The sequence below is a fragment of the Hyperolius riggenbachi genome, chromosome 8 (assembly GCF_040937935.1).
Source record: "Hyperolius riggenbachi isolate aHypRig1 chromosome 8, aHypRig1.pri, whole genome shotgun sequence".
Lineage (NCBI taxonomy): Eukaryota > Metazoa > Chordata > Amphibia > Anura > Hyperoliidae > Hyperolius > Hyperolius riggenbachi.
The window spans coordinates 256604175-256623373 of record NC_090653.1 but is presented as its reverse complement, the minus strand read 5'-3'; the positions used below and the strand labels follow the sequence as shown (position 1 = coordinate 256623373).

General features: G+C 47.6%; 1 protein-coding gene across 1 annotated transcript in view; it reads right to left on the bottom strand.

Annotated features, from left to right (window-relative positions):
• The window catches only part of ARAF (A-Raf proto-oncogene, serine/threonine kinase), a 120340-nt gene that overhangs the window by 81045 nt on the left and 20096 nt on the right, over nt 1–19199 (bottom strand). Inside the window, exons 2-3 of the mRNA XM_068248677.1 lie at nt 12403–12456; nt 661–904 (exon numbers count right to left, since the gene is read on the bottom strand). Of these exons, the coding sequence (XP_068104778.1) occupies nt 661–897 (237 nt within the window). The 5' untranslated portion in view covers nt 898–904; nt 12403–12456. The remainder of the gene's footprint in view (nt 1–660; nt 905–12402; nt 12457–19199) is intronic.

The following is a 19199-nucleotide window of genomic DNA, read 5'->3' as shown; positions in this document are numbered from 1 at the left end:
CTTGTCCTAATCAATGTGCGCTGGGGACGCATCAGTGTGCGCATATTACGATGAGAGGGGAGCGCTGTCACTGAGCCAACCCAGCATACAGCGCACGTGCGACCACTGGGTCAGAGGGCAGCGACGATGTTAGGATACTGGAGCGTTTACAGGTGAATGGACAGGGACGCAGCTCAAGGAGGTGCAGTAAGAGACTGCACACCTCCCCATACGCTAACATATCGTCCAATTTTCTACTGGTATACAGCTTATGGTGCCCATACATGGTACAATTTTTTCATTTTTTTCAATTAGATCATTTTACTTAATTATTCCGTTAGATCAAATATAAAAAGATTTTTTTTCCAACGTGTCCAATCGGATTTTTCTCGAACAATATCTTGATCAAAAAAAAAAAAAACAAAGATTATTTTTGAATTTCATTCAATTCGATTGTTTTGGTTGAATAAACAGGAAAATCCAACGTTTAATTGTACCGTGTATGGGCCCCATAAGGCTTATTTTTAAAGAAGGGCATAGCTAGGGCTTATTTTCGAGGAAACACACATGAAAACTGCCCTAAGCATAAATAAAATGGCTTCGTTCAGTGTTACTCAATTTAAAGCTACAAATCGAAAAAAACTTAAAAATGTTACAAACACACGAGAAATGTGGACTTACCACCGTCCGCTGCTGGTTGGGGAGGTAGACCTTGACGGTGCCCCAGCTTTTGCTCTCGGAAGCCGGAGGTTCGCTCTGCGACGCCGATCTCTGGGAGTCGTGCCCCCGGGCTCCGGGGCCGGGCAGCTCCAGGACTGGCGCCGACAGAATCATCGCGGTGCCCTTGCCGAGCTCCTGAGACAGCGAGCGCAGGGTGCCATTCGTCAGGTTGGCCGGGGGTGTGTGAGACCGCTTCATTGGAACGCTGGAAACAAGCGAACGAGAATTAGACAGGGAGCGGACGGAGGACTTTCGGTTCTTCCTCTGGAAAAACGCTCTCCTGCGGCTCTCCCCTTCTCCCCAGTCGCTCGACGCCCTTCGTTTGCACTCGAGCTGCATGTTCCGGGGAAGAGAGAGAGGACGACAGAGAAGGAGCGAGAGATGGAGACAGAACGAGTGTTACTGTGCCATTTGGTGGAACAATACTGCAGCAGATGGGGAAGAGGGAGAAACCATGGAACAGAAGTGGGAGGGGGAGAGAGAGAGCTGCTAACAGACAGCATAAAATCACACAGGAGCAGGATCGCTTAAAGTGAACTCATCATATCACAAAGGCCTCGATTTACTAAAGCTGTGTACAAACACTAGATGAAACGTGGTGGAGGTGGCCAATAAACACGGCCCCTGCCGACAATCTAGCGTGTGTACAGCAGCCCCCGACGCTTAGGACAGTCATCTGCCTAGCAGATCGGCGCAATGTGACATGCTCCTCGCACTTCTCCATCACCCCCCCAAACAGAAACAGAACAATCTGTGCAGCCTCAGCCCTGCTTTTTCGCCCAAAAGATCGAGTCCTGATCCCCGTAAGATAAACATTGCATTCTAACTGCCTCAAGCTGGGTACACATACTCATTAACTGTTGCCTGCAGGGATCGGGACTTTGTTCCCTTGGGTGACAGTTAGGGGCCCAAGCACTATACAGACATGTTGCAAGCCTAAAGGCTAGCGATGCATCTGTTGCTGTGGAAGGGGGATGAAGAACACCACGTAACACAACAAAAGGTGACGAGGGGAACAATGTGCTCAGGGGCTGATCAGGTGAGCTCCTCAGTAAAGATCCAGGGATGTCAGGGGACTCTTCTACAAACATACTAGATTCTTGGGCGAGATGGTCTTTTACCTCATGGGCGTTATACCCGACAATGGCCTCTATTCATAAAGCATTCCCGCATGCGGTAATGCTCAAAACAGCTGACTTTACCGACCATTTAGCAAAGTGTGCATTCATAAAAGCTGTTTCCGCATGAAAAGCTGACATTCCTGAGCAGTGCGGGAAATTACCGCCTTATGCGGCGATTATCTCAACACATGTCAAAAGTCTAAAATACCGATGCAGTGTTTTCCCTCCAAGATTTTTTTTACCGCATGTTTTATGAATAGTCCCCAATGTGTCGGGCAAGAAAAACTAGCTGAAAGTGGTATGCCTGACAGAGTGTTGGGCATACCACACAGGAGGTTTTTAACAACTTGCCGACCGCGCACTCATAACGCGCGTCGGCAAAGTGGCAGCTGCAGTGCAGGCTAATTAATCAGGAAACATCCGCTCGCGCGAGCGGCTGCTTCCTGTCAATTCACGGTGGGGGGGCTCTGTGAATAGCCTGCGGGCCGCCGATCGCGGCTCGCAGGCTAAATGTAAACACAAGCGGAAATAATCCGCTTTGTTTACATTTGTACAACGCTGCTAACAGTGGCAGCGTTGTACTAGATCAGCGATCCCCGGCCAATCAGCGGCCGGGGATCGCTGTCACATGACAGGCAGGAGCCTGTTAGAGGCTGCACAGGACAGATCCGTTCCTGTGCAGCCTCCGATCTCCGGGGAAGGGAGCTAGGAGAGGGAGATGGGGAATCCTGCGGGTGAGGGGGCTTTGAGGTGCTCCCTCCCCCCGCCAGCCACACGCAGGCAGGAGCGATCAGACCCCCCCCAGCACATCATCCCCCTAGTGGGGAAAAAAGGGGGGGCGATCTGGTCGCTCTGCCTGGTGTTTGATCAGCGCTGGTCCTTAAGGGGGGGTAAAGGCTGGGTCATCAAGTGGTTAAAGGCTTTTCCTCCAGTATAGTTAGCTAGGTATGGGTGCCCCAGTATAAGTTAGGCAGCTATAGGAGCCCCAGTATGGGTGTCCCCCTCTCTACCCCTCGGGGGCCGGCGCTGTTACTCACCCTGCCTCTCTCCAATGCAGATCACACCACCAGCTCTGGTCTCCTCTGGCCACAGCACCGGGATGCCGCGTCCCGGTGCTGTGGCCAGAGAAGACCGGAGCTGGGGGTGCAATCGGTGCACCTGAGTGAAACGTATAGCTGCATAACCTATACTGGGGCACCTATACCTGGCTATCTATACTGGGGACACCTATACCAGGCTACCTATACTGGTGGCACCTATAGCTGGCTAACCTATACTGGCACCTATAGCTGGCTATCTATACTGGGGGCACCTATAGCTGGCTAACCTATACTGGCACCTATACCGGGCTATCTATACTGGGGACACTTATACCTGGCCTATACTGGGGGGGGGGGGGGGGGGGGCTAAATACTGCATCACAAATAACTTTTTTGAACATCTCACTTCAGGTTCCTAAGTATCATTTGGTGTGTGGCTAGCTTTAGTGGAAAATTTGGGGTTCATTTGACATATTAAAATAAAGCTGAAGTAAAAAAAAAATAATAATAATGTAGAGGGGAACCTCTGGATTCTATAGAGCCTTCCCGCTTCTCCCTCGATGTCCTGGTCCCAGCACGGTCACCCCCGTTAGAGCAATTAGACCAACTGATCGAACAAACCTCTGTGAGCCCTGGTAAGGCATCAGGGTCACTGGTGTCACAGAACTCTCCAGAAGATGGGACGCGCCATACTGCGCATGCGCAATCAAGTTCATGCTGGCGCATGTGCAGTACAGAGCTGCCCGTCTTCGGGAGCAGTGAGGGGCACGAGTGTTCCCAATGCCTTACAAGGGATCTGGGAGGCGATAAAAACAGGGGTGACGGCCCTGACGGCACTGAGGGAGAAATGGGACCAGGACACTGAGGGAGAAATGGGACCAGGACACTGAGGGAGAAATGGGACCAGGACACTGAGGGAGAAATGGGACCAGGACACTGAGGGAGAAATGGGACCAGGACACTAAGGGAAAAATGGGACCAAGACACTGAGGGAGAAATGGGACCAGGACACTGAGGGAGAAATGGGACCAAGACACTGAGGGAGAAATGGGACCAGGACACTGAGGGAGAAATGGGACCAAGACACTGAGGGAGAAATGGGACCAGGACACTGAGGGAGAAATGGGATCAGGACACTGAGGGAGAAATGGGATCAGGACACTGAGGGAGAAATGGGACCAGGACACTGAGGGAGAAATGGGACCAGGACACTGAGGGAGAAATGGGACCAGGACACTGAGGGAGAAATGGGACCAGGACACTGAGGGAGAAATGGGACCAGGACACTGAGGGAGAAATGGGACCAGGACACTGAGGGAGAAATGGGACCAGGACACTGAGGGAGAAATGGGACCAGGACACTGAGGGAGAAATGGGACCAGGACACTGAGGGAGAAATGGGACCAGGACACTGAGGGAGAAATGGGACCTGGACACTGAGGGAGAAACGGGACCAAGACACTGAGGGAGAAACGGGAAGGCTCTTTAGGATCCAGGTAAGCATCTGACTTTTTTTTTTTTTTTACAACATTTGCTTTAAAGCGGAATTGTCAGCCGTAAAAACAATTTCCAATATCCACTGCTCTGTGATTATTATGTGGTCTACATTTTGACCCTGCATTGCAAGCATTCCAAAATAATCATAAAAGTGTCTGCTGTACTGAATTTTATCAGCCTGGCTCCTTTCTGGTACATTGCCAGGGAAGAGGGAAGCTTGTTATCTCCCCTTCCACATTCTTGCTCCTCACTGATTGGCTGAGGGCAGTTCAGTGCGACACGAAGCTGAGAAGGGAAATACACCTCACCCCTCTGAAGAAGCTGCTGAAATCCGATCTATGCTGTGTTCACAGGTGTTAAAGCAAGCTAGATACGACAGTGCAGTTTCTATAGAGATCCGTGGGGAGCAGGGCTGGCAATGCATACACCAGGCAAAGAAGAAAAAAAAAAAAAAAAAGAGTAAGGGAGGAAATTACATCAAGATTGGCTTCAGGCAAAGGCAGTAAAGATGGCAAATGCCTGCAACAGTTTTCTCTTTATTTACTGTATAACATTCACAGGGATTAAAATCTAGACAGTATGTTATATAATAAGTATATATCTACTTATATTTGTGTTTTTCTTTCCTGTGGTAGTAAGCTGCCCCTGTTGCTTTAAAGGGAACCAGAGAGGATGAAGACAAGCTTTTATACATACCTGGGGCTTCCTCCAGCCCCATACGCCTGGATCGCTCCCACGCCGCCGTCCTCTGCTGTCTGGATCCGCCGGTACCGGGTCCCGTCATTGCCGCGAGTCGGCCGGCGGACGCGGCCAATTCTCCGCATCACAGGGGGCTCCCTCCATACAGGTACGCGTGTGGCTGCTTACTGCGCAGCCGCATGCGTACGGGTATGGAGGGAGCCCCTGTGATGCGGACAATTGGCCGCGTCCGCTGGAAGTGACGGGACCCGGTACCGGCGGTTCCAGGAAGCGGAGGAAGGTGGCGTGGGAGCGATCCAGGCGTATGGGGCTGGAAGAAGCCCCAGGTATGTATAAAAGCTTTTTTCTATTTTACAGAAGCATTCATCCCTGGTTCCCTTTAAAGGGAACTTGTAATGCAGTACAAAAAAAAAAAAAAAAAAAAAAAACAATTACCTGGGGCTTCTACCGGCCCACTGCTGACGTCCTGTGCCTGTGCGGGACAAAACAACCCTCCAGTAACCCGCCGCGGCTTCATTTCTGTGTCTTACAAATCGATGGCCACTGCGCCACCCTGGCCGCACACATTCTCGTTCGTGATCCCATTGCCGGAAGCTTCCTGTGCAGGTGCAATATGAGAAAATCTCATATTGCGCCTGCGCAGGACGCTCCCAGCAACGTGAGCGGGAGCGAGCGGCCAGGGCCACACATGCGCAGTGGCCCACCAACTGCAAAACCGAAACGGAGCCGTGGCTTGGGATGGGAGGATTGTTATCCCCAGCACAGGACGTCTGCAGGGGGACAGTAGAAGCTCCAGGTAAGTGTTTTTTTTGTTTTTTAACAAATTACTTTATCCCAAGTAAGTTCCACTTTTTTTTTTTTTTTTTTACTGCATTACAGGTATCCTTTAACCACTTGAGGACCACAGTCTTTCTACCCCTTAAGGACCGGCCACTTTTTTTCCATTCAGACCACTGCAGCTTTCACGGTTTATTGCTCGCTCATACAACCTACCACCTAAATGAATTTTGGCTCCTTTTCTTGTCACTAATAAAGCTTTATTTTGGTGCTATTTGATTGCTCCTGCGATTTTTACTTTTTATTATATTCATCAAAAAAGACATGAATTTTGGCAAAAAAATGATTTTTTTAACTTTCTGTGCTGACAATTTTCAAATAAAGTAAAATTTCTGTATACATGCAGCGCGAAAAATGTGGACAAACATGTTTTTGATAAAAAAAAAACCATTCAGTGTATATTTATTGGTTTGGGTAAAAGTTATAGCGTTTACAAACTATGGTGCAAAAAGTGAATTTTGCCATTTTCAAGCATCTATGACTTTTCTGACCCCCTGTCATGTTTCATGAGGGGCTAGAATTCCAGGATAGTATAAATACCCCCCAAATGACCCCATTTTGGAAAGAAGACATCCCAAAGTATTCACTGAGAGGCATAGTGAGTTCATAGAAGATATTATTTTTTGTCACAAGTAAGCGGAAAATGACACTTTGTGACAAAAAAAAAGAAAAAAAAAAGAATCCATTTCTTCTAACTTGCGACAAAAAAAAATGAAATCTGCCACGGACTCACCATGCCCCTCTCTGAATACCTTGAAGTGTCTACTTTCCAAAATGGGGTCATTTGTGGGGTGTGTTTACTGTCCTCGCATTTTGGGGGGTGCTAATTTGTAAGCACCCCTGTAAAGCCTAAAGGTGCTCATTGGACTTTGGGCCCCTTAGCGCAGTTAGGCTGCAAAAAAGTGCCACACATGTGGTATTGCCGTACTCAAGAGAAGTAGTAGAATGTGTTTTGGGGTGTATTTTTACACATACCCATGCTGGGTGGGAGAAATATCTCTGTAAATGACAATTTTTTCATTTTTTTTTACACACAATTGTCCATTTACAGAGTTATTTCTCCCACCCAGCATGGGTATGTGTAAAAATACACCCCAAAACACATTGTACTACTTCTCCCGAGTACGGCGATACCACATGTGTGGCACTTTTTTGCACCCTAACTGCGCTAAAGGGCCCAAAGTCCAATGAGTACCTTTAGGATTTCACAGGTCATTTTGCGGAATTTGATTTCCAGACTACTCCTCACGGTTTAGGGCCCCTAAAATGCCAGGGCAGTATAGGAACCCCACAAATGACCCCATTTTAGAAAGAAGACACCCCAAGGTATTCCGTTAGGAGTATGGTGAGTTCATAGAAGATTTTATTTTTTGTCAAAAGTTAGCGGAAAATTGATTTTTATTGTTTTTTTCACAAAGTGTCATTTTCCACTAACTTGTGACAAAAAATAAAATCTTCTATAAACTCACCATACTACTAATGGAATACCTTGGGGTGTCTTCTTTCTAAAATGGGGTCATTTGTGGGGTTCCTATACTGCCCTGGCATTTTAGGGGCCCTAAACCGTGAGGAGTAGTCTGGAAATCAAATTCCGCAAAATGACCTGTGAAATCCTAAAGGTACTCATTGGACTTTGGGCCCTTTAGCGCAGTTAGGGTGCAAAAAAAGTGCCACACATGTGGTATCGCCGTACTCGGGAGAAGTAGTACAATGTGTTTTGGGGTGTATTTTTACACATACCCATGCTGGGTGGGAGAAATAACTCTGTAAATGGACAATTGTGTGTAAAAAAATCAAAAGATTGTCATTTACAGAGGTATTTCTCCCACCCAGCATGGGTATGTGTAAAAATACACCCCAAAACACATTGTACTACTTCTCCCGAGTATGGCAATACCACATGTGTGGCACTTTTTTGCACCCTAACTGCGCTAAAGGGCCCAAAGTCCAATGAGTACCTTTAGGATTTCACAGGTCATTTTGCGGAATTTGATTTCCAGACTACTCCTCACGGTTTAGGGCCCCTAAAATGCCAGTTCAGTATAGGAACCCCACAAATGACCCCATTTTAGAAAGAAGACACCCCAAGGTATTCCGTTAGGAGTATGGTGAGTTCATAGAAGATTTTATTTTTTGTCAAAAGTTAGTGGAAAATGACACTTTGTGAAAAAAATAAAAATCAATTTTCCGCTAACTTTTGACAAAAAATAAAATCTTCTATGAACTCACCATACTCCTAACGGAATACCTTTGGGTGTCTTCTTTCTAGAATGGGGTCATTTGTGGGGTTACTATACTGCCCTGGCATTTTAGGGGCCCTAAACCGTGAGGAGTAGTCTTGAAACCAAATGTCGCAAAATGACCTGTGAAATCCTAAAGGTACTCATTGGACTTTGGGCCCCTTAGCGTACTTAGGGTGTAAAAAAGTGCCACACATGTGGTACCGCCGTACTCAGGAGAAGTAGTATAATGTGTTTTGGGGTGTATTTTTACACATACCCATGCTAAGTGGGAGAAATATCTCTGTAAATGACAATTGTTTGATTTGTTTTACACACAATTGACCATTTACATAGAAATTTCTCCCACCCAGCATGGGTATGTGTAAAAATACACCCCAAAACACATTATACTACTTTTCCTGAGTACGGCGGTACCACATGTGTGACACTTTTTTGCAGCCTAGGTGCGCTAAGGGGCCCAACGTCCTATTCACGGGTCATTTTGAGGCATTTGTTTTCTAGACTACTCCTCGCGGTTTAGGGCCCCTAAAATGCCAGGGCAGTATAGGAACCCCACAAGTGACCCCATTTTAGAAAGAAGACACCCCAAGGTATTCCGTTAGGTGTATGGCGAGTTCATAGAAGATTTTATTTTTTGTCACAAGTTAGCGAAAAATGACACTTTGTGAAAAAAACCCAATAAAAATCAATTTCCGCTAACTTTTGACAAAAAATAAAATCTTCTATGAACTCGTCATACACCTAACAGAATACCTTGGGGTGTCTTTTTTTCTAAAATGGTGTCACTTGTGGGGTTCCTATACCGCCCTGGCATTTTACGGGCCCAAAACCGTGAGTAGTCTGGAAACCAAATGTCTCAAAATGACTGTTCAGGGGTATAAGCATCTGCAAATTTTGATGACAGGTGGTCTATGAGGGGGCGAATTTTGTGGAACCGGTCATAAGCAGGGTGGCCTTTTAGATGACAGGTTGTATTGGGCCTGATCTGATGGATAGGAGTGCTAGGGGGGTGACAGGAGGTGATTGATGGGTGTCTCAGGGGGTGGTTAGAGGGGAAAATAGATGCAATCAATGCACTGGGGAGGTGATCGGAAGGGGGTCTGAGGGGGATCTGAGGGTTTGGCCGAGTGATCAGGAGCCCACACGGGGCAAATTAGGGCCTGATCTGATGGGTAGGTGTGCTAGGGGGTGACAGGAGGTGATTGATGGGTGTCTCAAGGTGTGATTAGAGGGGGGAATAGATGCAAGCAATGCACTGGCGAGGTGATCAGGGCTGGGGTCTAAGGGCATTCTGAGGGTGTGGGCGGGTGACTGAGTGCCCTAGGGGCAGATAGGGGTCTAATCTGATAGGTAGCAGTGACAGGGGGTGATTGATGGGTAATTAGTGGGTGTTTAGGGTAGAGAACAGATGTGAACACTGCACTTGGGAGGTGATCGGACGTCGGATCTGCGGGCGATCTATTGGTGTGGGTGGGTGATCAGATTGCCCGCAAGGGGCAGGTTAGGGGCTGATTGATGGGTGGCAGTGACAGCAGGTGATTGATGGGTGGCAGTGACAGGGGGTGATTGATGGGTGATTGATAGGTGATTGACAGGTGATCAGTGGGTTATTACAGGGAAGGACAGATGTAAATAATGCCCTGGCGAATTGATAAGGGGGGGTCTGAGGGCAATCTGAGCGTGTAGGCGGGTGATTGGGTGCCCGCAAGGGGCAGATTAGGGTCTGATCTGATGGGTAACAGTGACAGGTGGTGATAGGGGGTGATTGATGGGTAATTAGTGGGTGTTTAGAGGAGAGAATAGATGGAAACACTGCGCTTGGGTGGTGATCTGATGTCGGATCTGCGGGCGATCTATTGGTGTGGGTGGGTGATCAGTTTGCCCGCAAGGGGCAGGTTAGGGGCTGATTGATGGGTGGCAGTGACAGGGGTGATTGATGGGTGGCAGTGACAGGGGGTGATTGACAGGTGATTGACAGGTGATCAGTGGGTTATTACAGGGAAGGACAGATGTAAATAATGCCCTGGCGAATTGATAAGGGGGGGTCTGAGGGCAATCTGAGCGTGTAGGCGGGTGATTGGGTGCCCGCAAGGGGCAGATTAGGGTCTGATCTGATGGGTAACAGTGACAGGTGGTGATAGGGGGTGATTGATGGGTAATTAGTGGGTGTTTAGAGGAGAGAATAGATGGAAACACTGCGCTTGGGTGGTGATCTGATGTCGGATCTGCGGGCGATCTATTGGTGTGGGTGGGTGATCAGTTTGCACGCAAGGGCGGGTTAGGGGCTGATTGTTGGGTGGCAGTGACAGGGGGTGATTGATGGGTGATAGGTGATTGGCAGGTGATTGACAGGTGATCAGTGGGTTATTACAGGGAAGGACAGATGTAATTAATGCACTGGTGAATTGATAAGGGGGGGGGGGGGGTCTGAGGGCAATCTGAGCGTGTGGGCGGGTGATTGGGTGCCCGCAAGGGGCAGCTTAGGGTCTGATCTGATAGGTAACAGTGACAGGTGGTGATAGGGGGTGATTGATGGGTGATTGATGGGTAATTAGTGGATGTTTAGAGAAGATAACAGATGTAAACAATACATTTGGGAGGTAATCTGACGGCGGGTTTGCGGGCGATCTAATGGTGTGGGTGGGTGATCAGATTGCCCGCAAGGGGCAGGTTAGGGGCTGATTGATGGGTGGCAGTGACAGGGGGTGACAGGGGGTGATTGATGGGTGATAGGTGATTGGCAGGTGATTGACAGGTGATCAGTGGGTTATTACAGGGAAGAACAGATGTAATTAATGCACTGGCAAATTGATAAGGGGGGTCAGAGGGCAATCTGAGCGTGTTGGCGGGTGATTGGGTGCCCGCAAGGGGCAGATTAGGGTCTGATCTGATAGGTAAAAGTAACAGGTGGTGATAGGGGGTGATTGATGGGTGATTGATGGGTAATTAGTGGGTGTTTAGAGGAGAGAATAGATGTAAACAATGGATTTGGGAGGTGATCTGATGTCGGATCTGCGGGCGATCTATTGGTGTGGGTGGGTGATCAGATTGCCCGCAAGGGGCAGGTTAGGGGCTGATTGTTGGGTGGCAGTGACAGGGGGTGATTGATGGGTGATTGATGGGTGATTGACGGGTGATTGACGGGTGATTGACAGGTTATCAGGGAAGATAGATGCATACAGTACACAGGGGGGGGGGTCTGGGGGGGGGGGTCTGGGGAGAATCTGAGGGGTGGGGGGGTGATCAGGAGGGGGCAGGGGGCAGGGGGGGGATAAAAAAAAAATAGCGTTGACAGATAGTGACAGGGAGTGATTGATGGGTTATTAGGGGGGTGATTGGGTGCAAACAGGGGTCTGGGGGGTGGGCAGGGGGGGGTCTGAGGGGTGCTGTGGGCGATCAGTGGGCGGGGGGGGCAGATCAGTGTGTTTGGGTGCAGACTAGGGTGGCTGCAGCCTGCCCTGGTGGTCCCTCGGACACTGGGATCACCAGGGCAGGAGGCAGCCTGTATAATACACTTTGTATACATTACAAAGTGTATTATACACTTTGTAGCGGCGATCGCGGGGTTAACATCCCGCCGGCGCTTCCGTATGGCCGGCGGGATGTTACGGCGGGTGGGCGGAGCCAGTTGCCGGGGGAAGCGCGCGTCATCAATGACGCGATCGCTCCCCCGGCATGCCTAAAGGACGCGCCGCCTGAAGGCGTATTGCGGTCCTTTAGGCGTCCACTTTGCCGCCGCCCATGGGCTGTGGGCGGTCGGCAAGTGGTTAAAGTGAACCAGAGACAAAGCACCCTCATGTATTTTAATATATATATTGGGAACAGTGGGAACATTAGCACCTACCCTGCTCTCGGTTTCATCAGTCACTGCTCAGCCAGCTTGTTATCAGCCCTGATAAAATCCCCCACTGAGCATTCAGTCTGGCTTTTCTCAGGAATCATTATTGCTGAGTCTGTCTTCTCTGATGTCTTTTCAAGCCCAAGCCTGCCCCCTTCTGGCTCTGCTATAATGATTCGGCTATAATGATTCCTGAGCAAAGCCAGACTGAACGCTCAGTCGGGGATTTTATCAGGGCTGATAACAAGCAGGCTGAGACGTGAAGGATGAAACAGAGAGCAGGGTAGGTGTTTTCTCTAATGTTCCCACTGATGTATATGGTAAATACATGAGGGTGCTTCGTCTCTGGTTCACTTTAAAGGCTATCCAATAAGAGCACAACCTGTAATAACAGAGAATGGACACAGCCATATAAGGAGTGGGCTCACCTTGCCGCTCGGGCTGCCGGCACACATACGCTCAGGCTCCAGGCTCTGCACTATCTGCAAGGAGACAAGAAAGCAGCACAGAGTCAGGGAGGTGACATGAGAAGACAGCTCCATGCTTGTGCCAATGTTCTGCAAAGACAAACCGTCACCGCATTCAATAACAGGTGTGCTGTGTACCTGTCACCCACACATGTACAGGAAGCCTGATCCAAAAATCACACAAATCTGCCAGCAATGTGGCCGAGACTCTTTGCATTCAGAGCTGAAGCAAGAAAAGGCTTAATGACATGTATTTATACGTTAAGGGTGCAGAGAAAAGGGAGAGATTAGCATTAATTAGCAATGCACAGTGTTTTGTGCATCCCAAGTCTGTACTGTTTGATCTATGTAAAATACCTGGCTGGCTGAGTTCTGATGATTGTTTTTTCCTGTTTGGACAACAGCCCAATTCAATGGGGGAAAAATCTGTCCATGCTCCTCCCTCATCCCATTATCAACCAAACGTGACATATTCAAAGGTCAGCAGCCAGTCTCTCCCTCCCTTTGATACGATTTAGGGTGCGTACACACGTCCCATTTTACCACTTATAACTAGTATAAGAGTTCACCTACACAATCTGTTCATAGTACCGTATTTTTCAGAAGACGCACTTTTTCTCCCCCAAAACTTGGGGGGAGAAATGGGTGCATCTTATATTACAAAGAAACGGAATATAGCTATGCAGAGTGCGCAGGGAAGCTTCTGATATACTATACCCGCTCCTGTTGCCGCAATCTCCTCCCCCTGGCTCCTGCATCCTCTCCTCCTGCCAGCGCGCTACTCTTCTATTGCAGTGGTAGACAGGGACACCGCCGGGTCCTCCGTACCGTTGGCTCCATACGCACAGATGCACAGGGGGTCATGTGTGAATCCCGGCACACATGCGCTACAGGCGTACAGGATCAGAGTGTATGGAGCCAGCGGTATGGAGGACCCAAAGCCAGGGGTAGAGGATCGCCGCAGCAGGAACAGGTATAGTATTCAAATGAACTGCAGTGTAGTTAAAGGCAGTGAAGTGTAGTTGAGTTAATTGCGGTGTAGTTTAGTGCCGCGTAGTGTTAGTGTAGTTTAGTTTAAGTGTAGTGTATTGCTGTGTAGCTTAGTTAATGGGCAGCAGGGATAAGTGTAGTGTAGCTGGGCAGTGTAGTGTAGACAGAGTAGCTTAGAGACAGCTTTAGGGGCTAAAAAGGTCCATAAGACGCCTCTGCAGTATAGAAGCACCTAGGTTTAGTTTTTTTTTTTCCCCTGATCTTTGCCCTCTAAACCTAGGTGCGTCTTAAATTCCAAAAAATACAGAATTTAAAATCTGTTGGCCCTCATGAGGTAGTAAAACTGACCAAAGTAGGGTGTGTGCACACACCTTAAAGTAAAAATCTGTTAGCCCTCATACTATATAGCAGTGGTCAAATTGTCCAAAGTTGGATGTGTATACCTTAACCACTTAATCCTATCTGGACAGATATATCCGTCTAGATAGGCAGCACTGCTGCCGCTGCCTGGTGCACTCGCTCCCGCTGCCTTCCGTTAGTCCGGAGATCAATTGATCTAAGTCCCCGTATGAAAAAACAACTCCGTCAACGAGACGGCTCCGTGTTTCACAAATCCCCTTCTGTTACCTCCACGCATTACTTCCGCTTTGCGGAGGAACTTTCCGCATGTAGAACTGAGCTGTAAGGGCATCTTGTGGCCAAATAGTAAAATTACATCTGGAAATAAGAATTTCCAGATAATGACATTTTTTTTACTTTTAAAATTAGCCCCTTACCTCCCACACTCCCCGATAGGTACACAATTTTTTTTGTTAAAAAATTTAAAAATATACAATAAAAAAAAAATTACATAGTTACCTTCGGGACTGAACTTTTTTTAATATGTATGTAGTAAAGAATATTACTGTTATTTTTTTGGGCTTGTAATAAGTGACCTTTATTTCCAAATAAAATATCGGCGCCATACATTGTGATAGGGAAATAATTTAAACGGTGTAATAACCAGGACAAGTGGGAAAAATATAATACATGGGTTTTAATTATGGTAGCATGTATTATTTTAAAAGTATAATGCTGGGTACTCACCATGCATTTTCCTGCTCGATCCGCAGGTCGATCGGGATTGATTCGATTATTTCCGACATGCTCGATTGGGTTTCGATCGATCCAGCCATCGATTTTGCATGTTAAGTATGCAAAATCGACGGCAGGAACGATCGAAAGCCAAATTGAGCATGTCGGAAATAATCGAAACGATAACGATTGACCCACGGATCAAGCGGGAAAACGCATGGTGTGTACCCAGCATAATGGCCGAAATCTCAGAAATAATGCATTTTTTTAAATCTTCCTGTTAAAATGGATTTATAATAAAATAATTGTTAGCAAAAAGTACCACCCAAAGAAAGCCTAAATGGTGATCAGAGCGGTTTGCCAGGCATTTTTGTTACAGAAGCTGTTCAGTAACAGCTTTACTGTAACAATACATGAAATCTACTACACCAAAAACGCTTCACAAAACAGCAAATGCTAGCCGAAACGCTACAGAAAAATAAGAAAAAGCGTTTCAAAATCTGCTAGCATTTTGCGGATCTGCTAGCGGGTTTAGGTGTGCAGCAGGTCTACGAAGCCATTTTCTGCTAGAAAAGTGTTTTAGGACTAATTCCTGATCACTGAGGGTTAAACTGTAGTCTGACCCAGTCCTGACTCAGGCAGGAACTGTCACTTACATACCCGATTTTTAAACCTTTTAGGCAGAGAAAGAGAAAAGGAACACAGCATAGTTTTTAGTGTGCTAGGCACTGTACATACACATGTCTATCTCATCAAGTCACGTCATCTCAGGTATCCTTTAATGCTGGGTACACACTGTGAGATTTTCTGGCCGGTTTACTGTTAGATCGATTATTTCCAACAAGTTCGATTTGCTTTCCGATCGACTTCCTATTAAAGTGAATGGAAATCGATTGGAAAATGCTCTGAAATCAATTGGCCAGAAAATCTCAGTGTGTATCCAGCATAAGTTCTCTCCAAAGATGTTTAATCGGATGCAAGTCTGGGCTCTGGCTGGGCCACTCAAGGACATTCACAGAGTTGTACTGAAGCCACTCCTCTGATATCTTGACTGCGTGCTTAGCGTCATTGTCCTGTTGAGAGATGAACCGTCACCCCAGAGTTGCTGCAGTCATCTTTCCTTTTATACTGACTAGTCTCCCAGTTCCTGCCGCTGAAAAGCATCCCCACAGCATGATGCTGCCACCACCATGCTTCACTGTAGGGATTGTATTGGCCTGGTGATGAGCAGTGCCTGGTTTCCTTCAAACGTGACACCTGGCATTCCCACCAAAGAGTTCAATCTTTGTCTCATTAGACCAGAGAATGTTGTTTCTCATGGTCCTTCAGGTGCCTTTTGGCAAACTCCAGAGGGGCTGCCATGTGCCTTTTACTAAGGAGTGGCTTCCATCTGGCCACTTTATTATATAGGCCTGATTGGTGCATTGATGCAGAGATGGTTGTCCTTCTGAAAGGTTCTCCTCTCTCCACAGAGGACTTCTTGAGCTCTGACAGAGTGACCACTAGGTTCTTGGTCACCTTCCTGATTATGGCCCTTCTCCCTCAATCACTCAGTTTACATGGCCAGGCAGCACTAGAAAGAGTCCTGATGGTTTTGAACTTTTTCCCCTTACAGATAATGGTGGTTTTGAACTTTTTAGGGTGCGTTTCCACTAGTGCAGTGGGGAATCGCAGCGGATTCTCCGTGGACGAATTCGCATGCAGGAGCGAAATCGCATGCGGTTGTATGCAAATTTTACCGCGAATTAGCATACGATTTCGCATGGATGACGCTGTGTGTGAATTTAACCATGGCAGTGCCTGTGTGCTTTTTCATTGATTTCATGCGAAATCGTATGTGAATTCGCATGAAAATTCGCATACAAAAACGCCATGGGAATTCCCTATTAAATACATTGTATTGCGAATCACATGCGGTGTGTGCGGTGTCCGAATTCGGATGGCTCTACTGTGCAGATTTTTCCTGCACAAGAAAACGCTCCGTTTTCCTGACAAGTGGATACAGGCTCATTTACTTTTATTGGTTATGCGAATTTGCATGCGGGGAACGCATGCAAATTCGCGTTAGTGGAAACGCACCCTTACAGATAATGGAGGCCACTGTGCTCATTGGAACCTTCAATGCAGCAGAAATGTTTCTGTAACCTTTCCCAGGTTTGTGCCTAGAGACTGGTCTACAGACAATTCCTTTGACTTTATGCTTGGTTTGTGCTCTGACATGAACTGTCAACTGTGGGACCTTATATAGACCCGATTTGTGCTGTTCCAAATCATGTTCAATCAACTGAATTTACCACAGGTGTACTCCAATTAAGCTGCAGAAACATCTCAAGGGGAAGGGGGGGGGAAATATGTCCCTAAGCTCAATTTTGAGCTTCACGGCAAAGGCTTTGAATAATTCTGTACATGTGCTTTTTTTATTTAAAAAAAAAAAATTACAAAAATCTCAAGCAAACTGCTTCACATTGTCATTATGGGGTGTTGTGTGTTGAATTCTGAGTAAAAATAAATGAATTGAATCCATTTTGGAAGAAGGCTGTAGCATAGCAAAATGTGGAAAAAGTGATGCGCAGTGAATACTTTACGAAAGCACTATTAGGGTAGGAACCCACTAGGGCATTTTTGGCAGAGTTTTGGGATTCCAGACGATTCCCAAAAATGCTCTGCCGATGAAAGTGAGTGGGAAGGGCAGGGCTGTGGAGTCGGAGTCGGAGTCTGAGCAATTTTGGGTACCTGGAGTCGGAGTTGTGGTTTCATAAACTAAGGAGTCGGAAGATTTTTGTTCAAAATCCACTGCCCTGGTAAGTATTAGACTAAGGAGTCGGAGTCGAGCCATTTTGGGTACCTGGAGTCGGAGGTTTCAAAAACTGAGGAGTCGGATTTTTGTACCGACTCCACAGCCCTGGGGAAGGGAACCCATTAGTGCGATTAGGGGTAATCACGATCGCAGGACATGCAGCATTTTGAGTGCATTTGCACTCAATGCAAAGTATACAAGCACTGCATACATTGCTTATCAAAGCGATTATGCAGCGCTTTGGGGGCCCAAGCGATTGCCTTTTAATAAAACTTTGCTTATCGGGTTTCTGCATTTCCTTCTGCCATCCGTAGCTCCGACCCCCTAAAGGAAGAGGTCACAGGCGCTTCTCTGATTGGTCCTAGAGAAGCATCTATGAGCTCTTCCTTTAGGGGGCGGGGCTACAGAAGCAGGACACTTGGTAAGTATAATAAAGTTTTATTTAAAACAAAAAAGCCAAATCAGAAGCGCTGTACAGCTTACCGTACAGCACTTCCAAGCGTCGGATAATCGCAATCGCCCTAGGAAATAATCGCTGCAAACATCGCTGCAGCGAATTCAAAGTGCTGCAGAGAATCCTAGTTGGTACCAGGCAGAGCAGATAGTGTGCGGTTTAAAAACAGAAGGAAGCATTTGATTGGCCCAACTCCAGGCTGATTAAACCAGGGCTGTGGAGTTAGTACAAAAATAATCTGACTCCTCAGTTTGTGGACAGTGGCATGATTTATACTTAACTGGGGCCTCCTCCAGCCCCATGATGTCTGGGGCCTCCTTCGCTGTCCTCTCTGATGGCTCAGTTCAATTGGAAAAGCTCCCGGTATTCTGGCAAGTTGACGACTTTTGCGCATGCGCGGCCTGGATGCGTGTCCCAGCGCCCAGGAGCATTTTGCTTGCGCCTGCGCTCTTCTGTGCATGTGCATTACTCATAGGTACACACCAAGCCGCTCACTCCGCTCCTGCAATGAACTTCGCCTGACCACCCACCGCATCACCCAGTCCCATGCACGCCTCCAGAACTTCTCAAGAGCTGCTCCATCACTATGGAACTCCCTACCTCCACCCATTAGGGCAGCCCCCTCCTTCGAAATTTTCAAGAAGGCCCTCAAAACTCACCTTTTCACTCTGGCCTACCACCCCTCACAATTGCTCTAAACCCACAGCTGAACTCTGGTCCCCTACCTTCCATGTCCTTACCTCTCCCTCTAGATTGTAAGCCTTTGGGCAGGGTCCTCCTCCTTTTGTGTCCTACCTGATCATGCACCTCCATTACTGTGCACCCATGCTATGCATTTGAGTGAACCTAACTTGCCTAATCTCCATGCTCCATCCAGTGACTGACTAAGCATTACCTTGTACTCATACTGTGCTGTGTGATCTGGTTTGCATGTATTCCTGTATTGTCTTATAGCTGTATGTCACCCCTTAATATCGTCTGTAACCTAAACTAATGTCCAGCGCTGCGTAATATGTTGGCACTTTATAAATACAATCAATCAATAAAATAAATAAATGTGCTGCACTGGCCACGGGAGCGCAACGAGAGGAGTGAGCACAACCGAGCCGCACTTGCACAGAAGAGCGCGGGAGCTTTTCCACATGAACGGAGCCGCCAGAGGATAGCGGGGGCTGGAGGAAGCCCCAGTTAAGTATAAATCATGCCATTATCGCCATCTCAGAGTCACTTTAACCACTTAAAGGGAAGGTTCAGGAACTGTTTAAAAAAAAATAAAAATCCGCATCCACTTACCTGGGGCTTCCTCCAGCCCGTGGCAGGCAGGAGGTGCCCTCTGCGCCGCTCCGCAGGCTGCCGGTGGTCTCCGGTGGCCAACCCGACCTGGCCAGGCCGGAGGACGTCCGATGACATCAGCGCGCCGCCGTGAGGCGCATTTTGGAACGC